The 9,749-nt window shown below is 62.3% G+C and overlaps 1 protein-coding gene across 1 annotated transcript in view; it reads right to left on the minus strand.

The window, feature by feature from the left end:
- HMCN2 (hemicentin 2) overlaps positions 1–9,749 on the minus strand; it is a 35,441-nt gene that overhangs the window by 3,271 nt on the left and 22,421 nt on the right. Inside the window, exons 44-71 of the mRNA XM_009998989.1 lie at positions 9,555–9,651; positions 9,095–9,226; positions 8,688–8,831; positions 8,441–8,600; positions 7,973–8,097; positions 7,705–7,888; positions 7,430–7,527; positions 6,836–7,108; positions 6,548–6,738; positions 6,388–6,469; positions 6,014–6,150; positions 5,757–5,898; positions 5,430–5,584; positions 5,053–5,173; positions 4,769–4,925; positions 4,540–4,661; positions 4,136–4,300; positions 3,941–4,048; positions 3,716–3,850; positions 3,299–3,438; positions 3,000–3,134; positions 2,397–2,610; positions 2,113–2,247; positions 1,849–2,039; positions 1,683–1,764; positions 1,293–1,562; positions 418–567; positions 68–205 (exon numbers count right to left, since the gene is read on the minus strand). Coding sequence (XP_009997291.1) covers positions 68–205; positions 418–567; positions 1,293–1,562; positions 1,683–1,764; positions 1,849–2,039; positions 2,113–2,247; positions 2,397–2,610; positions 3,000–3,134; positions 3,299–3,438; positions 3,716–3,850; positions 3,941–4,048; positions 4,136–4,300; positions 4,540–4,661; positions 4,769–4,925; positions 5,053–5,173; positions 5,430–5,584; positions 5,757–5,898; positions 6,014–6,150; positions 6,388–6,469; positions 6,548–6,738; positions 6,836–7,108; positions 7,430–7,527; positions 7,705–7,888; positions 7,973–8,097; positions 8,441–8,600; positions 8,688–8,831; positions 9,095–9,226; positions 9,555–9,651 — 4,183 coding nt within the window. The remainder of the gene's footprint in view (positions 1–67; positions 206–417; positions 568–1,292; positions 1,563–1,682; positions 1,765–1,848; positions 2,040–2,112; positions 2,248–2,396; positions 2,611–2,999; positions 3,135–3,298; positions 3,439–3,715; positions 3,851–3,940; positions 4,049–4,135; positions 4,301–4,539; positions 4,662–4,768; positions 4,926–5,052; positions 5,174–5,429; positions 5,585–5,756; positions 5,899–6,013; positions 6,151–6,387; positions 6,470–6,547; positions 6,739–6,835; positions 7,109–7,429; positions 7,528–7,704; positions 7,889–7,972; positions 8,098–8,440; positions 8,601–8,687; positions 8,832–9,094; positions 9,227–9,554; positions 9,652–9,749) is intronic.

The following is a 9,749-nucleotide window of genomic DNA, read 5'->3' on the forward strand; positions in this document are numbered from 1 at the left end:
GCTGTGGAGACAGGCAGGACCAGGCTCGGCAGCCCCCAGCACGCCTGGGGCTCACGGCATCCCTCACCTGTGGGAAATTCCAGCTGTGACTCGTGTTGGAATGTGCCCTGGGTGAGCAGGACCCCGTTCGGGGCATCCCCACCGGCATGTGCCAAGGACCAGTAAACAGGGGCAACGATGGCCACCAGTACCCGCATCAGGGGCCCTAGGGGTGAGGGAGAAGAAAACTGTCACCAGCACCCTTCTAAGGGGGCACCCAGCCCTCCCCAGCCAGCCCCCCTCACCCATAAGATGCAGTACACACAGGAGGTGCTGCTTTTTTGGGGGGAAAAACCCAAACCACAAAACAATCCTTTCTCCAGAGATTTTCACCTGACCTTCATCTTTCCTGGAGGGAAGAGAGGGTCAAGCACCTACCTAGGGCAGGTGGGACGCCTCTGATGCTGCTCTGGATGACAGCAGTGCCAGAGTGTGGGTCATCCAGCACAGTGGCATCAAGGGTGCTGGCACTGAGCTCGTGGGCATTGATGGCACCCACCACGCTGCCCCGCACCCGCCGTGGCTCCCCTGGGGTGAAAAAGACATGGGCAGCTCTCCCATGGGAAAGTGGGATGCTTCCCTATCTCCCCTCTCAATCATTTGTGTATCAAGAAAAGCTTATTATCTGGAGGTGAAGGCAGCCAGAACAGGGTGGGTACCTGGCTAAAAGAGCCTCCAAAGACCCTGGAACTCCAGGCAGCACCGTGCCACTTCCACAGGGGGCACTGAGTGTGGCCTTGTGGCTTTTGCTCACCAACATGCACCAAACACCCCCCAAACTCTGCTCTGTAGCAACGCTCATGGTTCTGGCCCCAGGCCCAAACTTGGATCTGCTTCTCCTCCGGCTGGTCTAGCAGCATCACGCCAGCAGCCCTGCAGGGGGCTCAGCACTGCCAGCCCGGCCCTCTGCTCCCCTGGGGAGGATGTGCCTGCGTGCTTAGCAAAGCCCCTGAGAAATAGGAATTGAATCACGAGCAGCAAATGCAGGAAGGCTGGGAGAAGTGAGTGAGGGTGCAGGCTGGCACGTGGTGGCTGCTCAGGTTTGTCTGGGCTAAGATTTTCGGATAAGCAGCAGCACAAACAGGAGAGGGCAAACCAGGGGATGAATCAAGACGTTTAGAGCAAGCAAAGAAAGGAGATATCCCTCCAAACCACCGTGCAGGTGGTCTTATCCCCAGGGAGAATGGTGCTGCAGGCAGCCCAAGCCCCTCAAGCCAGCCAGAAATCACCCAAGCCCTGGGGCAGGCACCCACCTTGGACAGCCAGGGAGACGTGGGCGACAGCAGCCCCCAGGGCATTGCGAGCAAGGCAGGAGTAGTTGCCAGCATCACTGTGGGTGACAGCAGGCAGGACCAAAGTGGCATTGGGTAGGACACGGGTGTGGGGACCCTCAGGCAGAGGCTCTCTGTCTCGTTGCCACTCCACAGAGGGGGTAGGGTCCCCTGACACGGTGCAGTGCAGCAGCACCCGCTGCCCGGTGTGCACCACCACCACTTGTGGTGTCACCATCACCGTGGGGGCACCTGGGTGAAGAGACAAATGCAGGCAGTGCCACAGATTCCCAGCAATGCCGAGACTGTTCCCTAGGGGTCAAGGGTAGTCTGGGGAGCCACATGCTTTGCAAAAGGGGAAGCAGCACTCACTCTGCAGAGCCAGGGTGACCACCTTTGCTGCCGTGCCTGCATCGTTCTCTGCCACGCACCGGTAGTGCCCTGCATCAGCGCTCTGGGGGTACCCGTGTTAGCACCACACTTGGCTTGGCCATGAAAACTCCCCAAAACACACCAGGCCCCCTCAAGCCCCACTCACCCCAACTGCACGGATGGCCAGGGAGCCGTTCTGCAGCTGGCGCAGGTGCCCACCTGCCACCAAGGGCACCCCATCCTTGCTCCAGCGGATGAGGGGCACAGGGTGGCCCCGGGCATGGCATTCCAGGAGGGCATCACCCCCGGGGGGCTCCACCTGGTAGGTGCTGGCATCCCCCCGTATGCTGGGTGCCTCTGAGGAAGGGAGAGGGACGGCAGAGGAGGAGGGCTGGCCAGGCAGCCCAGTTTCCCCGCTGCTGGTACCTACCTCTGATGGAGACAAAGGCGGTGGCCCTGACGGCACCGACGCTGTTCTGGGCACGGCAGACGTAGGTCCCGGTGTCAGCGCGGGTGGCTGCCTCCCTCCGCAGGGTGCTCCAGCCACTCTGCTCTGACACACCCTCTGCAGCATGCAAACCCACACCCCCCCAAAACGTAGTTGGGGACCAGCTGGTTGTAACCCCACACAGCCATCTGTACCAGCACCACAGAGACCCAAAGGAAAAGGGACAGGGATGGAGCCAGGATGGCATTGTCTGCCCCCCCACGCACCGGTGACAAACTGCCCGTTGGCTGTCCAGGAGATGTGGGGCTGGGGGCTGCCCGTGGCAGCACACACCAGCTCCAGGCTCTCGCCCCAGCCCAGGGTGACATCTCCAGGCAGGTGGGTGAAGGTGGGATGGGTGTGGACAGACAGGGAGAGCTGGCGGACAGCCCTGCCGGCTGAGTTCACCGCGGTGCAGGAATAGCTCCCGGCATCCCCTTCCTGCACAGGGAAAAGGGAGGATGAGGGGGGGTCAGCTCAGGTCTGGGGTCCAGCTGCAGCCCTGGCTCACTGGGCTGCATCTTTGCTGACTGTTGTGCACCCAAAAGGCCACAGCTTGGCCAGGGATGCTTTCCCCAGTGCGTGTTAGCAAACTCACAGCGCTCCAACGCCCTAGATAGCTGCAAAGGACTGAACAGGGCACTCGTTCTGCCAAATGCAGCCAGGATTAAGCTTGATTGACTAAGTGACATGTCATCCTGCCAGCCCCAGCACAGGGACATGGCAGAGCACAGAACAACCTGGGCTTTCTTTTCAGCAGCAAGAGACACTTGTTCTCCAGCTCCCTGACCTTACAGCCAAGCTCAGCTGCAGGAAGGGATGGTGCTCACCTGGACATCCCGAAGCAGCAGCTCCCCAGAGGGCAGGATGGTGGCTTTTCCCCCACCACCCCACACTGGGGCTCCCTCCCAGCTCCAGGACACAGGAGGCTCAGGGACTCCATAAGCAGAGCAGGGCAGCAGCACCTCCAGCCCCTCCAGGACAGCCAGCTCTGCTGGGCCGGCTGCGATGACGGGGGGCACTGGATGGGGCAGGGATTTGTTCACACCTTGACAGCCACGAGTCACTGCAAGGTGCTGGGGAAGGAGCTGAGCAGAGGAAGGGGCAAACACCAGGGCCCTGGTCTCGCCTCACCTTGCACAATCAGCCTGGTCCTCCCCACTGCAGTGCCCGCGGGGTTACGAGCCACACACAGGTAAGTGCCCGCGTCCCCCGGGGAGGCTCGGGGGAGATGCAGCTGCCCGTTGGGGAGCACCTTCAGCCTGGGCCCTGTGGGGATGGGTTGGCACAGCTGTGCTCTGGAGGGATGTGGTGCAGGGACTGTGCTGTGCCTGCAGAAGTGTCTCTTCCTCGGGATTCCCCAGGGAACGGCTCCAACAGCTGCAGCACCCAACTTAGACCCAGATGGGGAGCCAGGAAGACCCACACCCAGTGCCACCCAGCAACTTACTGGGATGCTTACAACATCCGGGCACACAAACTCCCCCTCCCTCCCCTCAGGCAAAGGCTGGGAAGGCAGCTGGGGCTCTGCCAGCCTCCTGCTCACCTCCAGCGATGCCAACACCGTCCTTCTGCCAGGAGAGCTCCGGCCGGGGGGCCCCGCTGGCCTCACAGGACAGCACCACGCTGCTGTTGACCATCACCATCACCATGCTGGGCAGGGGCTTCAGGGTAGGGGGCTCTGCAAGCAGCAGGGAAGTGTTTCCCACTGGAGCTCCCCTCTAAGGTGGGCCAAGACACAGGGAGCAGGATTCCCGGGAGCAGCAGGTACCGTGCACGGTGAGCCAGAGGTGCTTGCGGGCGGTGCCAGCGCTGCTCCGCGCCGTGCAGGTGTAGCGGCCCGCGTCTGCAGGCAGCACCTGCCTGATCTCCAGAGCCCCTGCAAAAGACAGCAGGCAGAAGGGAGGCGGCAGAAGGGCTGGCAAGGACCCTCACCCCGCTGGGGCTGCATTGCCCCGCGCTGTACCTGTGGGCAGGACACGGTAGCCCCCTCCTCGACTGCCCAGCTGAGCCCCGTCCTTGCTCCACGACACTTTGGGTGGGGGGTCGCCAGAGGCGTAGCAGGTGAGGAAGGCAGGGGACAGCCGGGTGACAACCACGTCTGTAAGGTCGTCGGCAATGGTAGGGGGCACTAGAGAGGTGAGGAGAGGAGGAAGGTGGGCAGGGCTGGATAGGAATGCTCAAGGGGATCCCATTCCCACGCACACGGGCACAGATATTTCTGTTTCCCCGCTTGCCCATCCCCTTGCTGAGTCCTCTAGAGAGGAATCGACCCTGCAGAGAGCTGGAGTGCACCCACATCACACCCGAGGGGGTGGCAGAACCCAGGAAAGCCACTCTTGGCAAGACCCACAGGTCCCAGGATCTCACCATGAACAGACACCAGAAAGACCTTGCGTGCCTCCCCGGCAGCGTTTGTGGCAATGCACTCAAACTGCCCCTCATCCTGGGGACCAGGGCTGGTGATGAGCAGAGACCCCAAGGACTGCAAACTGCACGGGCAGAATACACACTGGGGTCAGCCCCTGCCCCATAGGGAGCAGCCAGAGGGGCCAAACCCCACCTTACAGCAGGACCCTGAGGCAGGTGCTGTGGGTACCTGTAGGCGCCAGGTGGGAGGTGGGGGTTCAGGGGGTGGCCATCCTTCTCCCACCTGACCTGGGGCTTGGGGGATCCCTGGGCATTGCAGCCCAGCAGGGCTGGACGCTGAGCCAGCAGGGTGAGGTTGGAGGACCCAGGGGGAATGGCAGGAGGGACTGTGGAAGGGCACAGCAGCCGTGAGCAGAGAACAGCAGCACATCACTGCAGCGATGAGAACAGCCCAGCAGCAATGAGTTGCAGGGGGATGAGGGCAGGAGAGATCAGTCTGGCTCCTCCACTTACCCAGGACATGGAGGTCCAGGCCTTGCCGGTCGGTGCCAGCAGGGCTGGATGCCATGCAGAGGTAATAGCCTGAATCCTGGACCTGAACGGGGTGGATCTGCAGGGAGCCATCTGGCAGGAGCTGCAGCCTGGGGAGGGAGAGCAAGGGAGCCCCACGGGGGCCCTGCATGGCTGGGCTGCAAGGCACAGGGACACGTGGCTGGGAAGGGGGTGTGTGCTCCTGCAGCCACCCCTGGCACGTATCAGCTGAGCTGACATGGGGACAGAGCACTGCCCGCCGTGGGGTGACAATGCTGTGTCTGTTCCAGGCACACCGACACACCTACTGACGTGGCATGAGCTGAGGGACAACCCCTGGTGCCACCGACCCACAGAACCTCATACCTCCTGCTCCCATGGAGAGGCAGGAGCTGCCCGTCCTTCCTCCAGGTCAGCTGGGGCACAGGCCACCCCTCTGCCCGACACGGCAGCACCGCTGAGCCCCTCAGCAGTGCCCTCACCTCCTCAGGGCCTGGCTGGATCTCTGGAGCCACTGTGGCAGCACCAGAGAAAGTCAGAAACAGGGCTCAGGGGATAGACAACATTAGCCCGTTCCCATTGTTCCAACTTCAGAACACCCCAGCACATTGAGGACACTCCATAATATTGCACATCCCTGAACTTGCTGCCCCCCAGAGCCTCCATGGTGTGGCACCATCACTCACCAAGAACCTCCACCCGGAGGCGCAGGCTGGTGTCTCCCAGGGCGTTGGTGGCCCTGCAGCTGTACTCTCCACCATCTGCTGCCCCCAGGGCCTGGATCTGCAGGACACGTCCCTCGGCCAGGACCTGCCTGTGGGCATCCTCCTAACCCCCCCAAGAATCCCCCATCAGCAGCTCTCCCCGTGTCATCCTCACCACAAGCATGCTGGGGCTGGTGGAGATGTGTCCCAGTACCATCCCCAGGTGCCACCACATGTACCTGCAGTGGGGAGCCCTCCCAGTGCCACTCAATGTGGGGGGGTGACACAGAATCTTCAGGGCACTCCAGGATGAGGTGCCCCCCCAACACAGCGGTGATGCTGTGGGTCTCTCCGACGCTTGCAGTGCTGAGAGGTGCTGTGAGACACGTGCCAGGTGAGTCAGGGGGTGTCAGCTCAGTTGGGCACCCCCATAGCTGTCCTCATGAGTCACACCAGCTCTGCAGGGCCATCATGCTGTGCTCCAGATTGCCCTAACAAAGGCTTCACAGCCCACACTGCTCTTCCCATCTGCCCCTCAACCATCCCAAGGACACCTGCAGGGGATGCTCCAGCTCTCTGGTCCCCCACCCTGCAGCATCCTCCTCACTGCTACCTTGGATGCTGACATGGAAGCTCCTGCTGTCCTCCCCAGCAGGACTAGCAGCCAGGCAGGTGTACAAGCCAGAGTCTGCCACCTGTGCCAAACCAGCAGGGAGAAAAAATTGAGGCATGAAAAGAAAACACAGATGGGGAGAAGAAAGAGGAACCCGTACCTTTGTGCTCTCGATGTGGAGGGTGCTCTCATTCCCTGACATGAGCCAGGGCCCTGCCAGCAGCTGCCCATCCTTCTCCCAGGTGACAGTGGGCATGGGGACACCAGTCACCACACACGTCAGCTCTAGTGGGGTGCCCACAGCAATGGCCATCTCGGTGGGATGGGGTGCAGCCTCAACTTGGGGTGGCTCTGCAAGGTGCACAGTGAGGTGGGTGGGCTCATCCCTTCGCTGCTCCCAAAAAATGGGCTGGCTGTCTCTTCCAAGTCCCCAGGGGCAGACACGTACCTGTCACCAGGAGGTGGAAGGCTTTGCTGGCCTCCCCCACTGCGTTGGCCACCAGGCAGGAGTACACCCCTGCATCAGCCACCCCCACAGCCACCAGGCTCAGCTCTGGGCCACCTGCCACCTGGTTGCTCTGCCATGCCAAGGGCTCACCGTCCTTCAACCAGGTCACCGCTGGTGCTGGGGACCCAGTGGCTTTGCAGGTGAAGGTGACATCTGAGCCCTCAGTCACCATCTGCTCCTCACTGCTGTCTGGGCTGTCCAGGACAGGGGGCACTGGGGAGGAAGTCATCCTGCTTAGTGGAGCAGCAGGAGCAAAGCCAGGTCTCCAGGCACTGGGAATGAATTTGGCAGCTCCCTGGTGTTCCATGAGCACACAGAGGTGGCTCAGCCCCTTGGCAGGGTGCTCTGGGATTGCCTTCAGCCTGGTCCCCGCTTGCTCCATCCTCCCTGAGCCCACCCTGGCAGCTGAGGACCAGCTCAGTACCCTGCTTAGAAACAGAACTGCAAAGCATAATGTGTGCTTTGCCAGAAAAACTGGTCCTTGGCAGCCCCCCTGCCCTGCTCCCCCCAGGCCCCTCCCTGGCTGCCCCGTACCCTGGATCTGCAGGATGAAGCTGTGATTGGCCACCCCTGCCTGGCTGGAGACGATGCAGGTGTAGAGCCCAGTGTCAGAGACCTGTGCCTGGGAGATCCTACCCCGTGGAGCAGGGGATGGGAAGGAGACATTAGCTCTGGGTCCCTCCTTGTCCCCAGGACCTCCATGCCACCACCCCACCACCTTTGGGGACCAGCTGTGGCCATCCCAGACACAAACCCAGGTACCAGCCCCAAAGCCTGTGGCTGAACATCACTTGAGGGTCACTTCTCACCGGAGGAGGTGCCCAGCTGAGAGCAGGGTGACCCGTGGGGACAGGCTGAGGGGCAGCCCATCCTTCCTCCAGCTCACATGCAGTGGGGGGGATCCCCGTGCCCGGCACTCCAGCGTCACCACCGCAGACAGGACACCACGGACCACCTCCGAGTCATCGTCACCTCTCTCGATGACCGGGGGGACTGTGTGAGGGGACAGAGGGGCTGACAGGGCTGGGGGGGAAGGGGGGGATGGAGCTGGAGCTGCCCCTCGGGCCGCCTGCTCACCCAGCACACTCAGCCTGTGCAGCCGTGCGTCCTCGCCCGCGCTGTTCTGGGCCAGGCAGGTGTATGTCCCCGAGTCAGCGGCTCGGAGACCCTCCAGGAGCAGGGAGCTGCCATCTGGGGACATCCTGGAAGAAGGGCACAGTGCAGTGACCTGTGTGTCCCTCCCTAACCTGCTCATGTTCTGCACTTGGTTGCAACACAGGCTGCAGATTTTAGGGTATCCTACAAGGCCAGTACAAGAGCTGGGACCCCACCAGGATGACAGCGTCCACCACCATCCAGAACCTCAGGGCTTAACCCAAGTTTATGCTCCTCAACAAAGAGCTGGAATAAGCTCATCCCAGCCCAAGCAGGGACACAGGGGAGAAGCAGCAGAGCTCAGCCTGCCCTGCACATGGGAAAACTGAGGCCAGGATGAGGCTGTGCCATCGCTTGCCCCTGGGGTGGTCCCTTCCCAAAAAGACTCACCGGGCTGCTGAAGGGGGCTCCAGCCCCAGAGGCTGCCCATCCTTCAGCCAGGAGATCTGGGGGGTGGGCTGCCCCTCTGCCTGGCACTCCAGCATCACCCCTCTGCCCTCCAGCACACTGTGCTCACTGGGGAACCCTGCGCTGGCAATCCGGGGTGCCACTGCACAGAGAGGGGGGCTGAGGAAGAGGAGAGGGAGGAAGGTTCCCCTCCCGGGGAGGGAGTCCCACCACCCCAGTCAAGCCCTACCTCGCACCAGCACCATGAAGTCCTTGCGTGTCTCGTTGCCTGGACCCCTCACCAGGCAGGTGTACTGGCCCTGGTGGAAGGGCTGCAGGGGGCTGAGCTGGAGCTGGGCCCCCCCGACCACCAGGCCCTGCTCCGGGTTGCTCTCTGTGAGGAGAGGGGTGCAGAAGACTGCAGGGGTGCTCCTCTGCACCTTGTCACACTCCCCCCTCCCCACTCCCAGCACCCAGGTGTGGGGACCCGGTTAAATCAGCACTGCAGGGCAGGGAGGTCGCGCTGAGCCCTGGGGAGCTTTGCAGGAGGAAAGAGCCACTGGCCTGGAGGCAACCCCACCATCCCAGAGAGCTGGTGCTCCTGCCCAGAGAGCTGGTGGTGAGGCTCAGGGTGGCTCATCACCCCCATGTACATACCCAGCAGGCTCCCGTCCTTCAGCCAGGTGACAGCAGGTGAGGGCACAGCAGGGACACGGCAGGTCAGGAGGAGGGGGCTCCCCACGTCAGCTTGCAGCACCTCCTGCTGCAGGTCCTCGGTGCCTGGGGACCCTGAGGAACAGGGACAAGGACTGGGGGTGTGAGAGCAGGTTTGCACCCATGATCTGGAGCACTTCTGCTCCAGCACACCCCAAGAAATGGTGCCAGAGGGGAACTGTCACTGTGGAGGCTGAGGTGTCCCCAGAGAGGAAACATGGACTGAACATCTCGTGCTGTCACCTCAACCTCCTCGCATGGGGGGAGTGAGAAAAGCACAGGGGGATGGACCCAGCCAGGGGGGTTCAGGAGCCACACGAGGCTGCAGTGGGAAGAGCAGGAGGAGAAGGAAGAGGAGGGCATAAATTAGCAAGCTGGGGAAGGTTCTCTGAGGATGCCTTACCCTGCACGGCGAGGGCAAAGTGCTTCTCTGCTGACCCAGCTGGGTTCTCTGCCACACACGTGTAGCTGCCAGTGTCACCCACATCCACTGCAGCCACCTGCAAAGGGGGAGCAGAGCCCCACTGAGGGCTGCCCTGAGCTGGGGAGCTGCTGGGGCTCCCACAGGGACCTCAGCAGCTGGGAAGTGCCAGGCAGC

The sequence above is a fragment of the Chaetura pelagica genome, unplaced genomic scaffold (genome assembly GCF_000747805.2).
Source record: "Chaetura pelagica isolate M959 unplaced genomic scaffold, ChaPel_1.0 scaffold405, whole genome shotgun sequence".
Taxonomy (NCBI): domain Eukaryota; kingdom Metazoa; phylum Chordata; class Aves; order Apodiformes; family Apodidae; genus Chaetura; species Chaetura pelagica.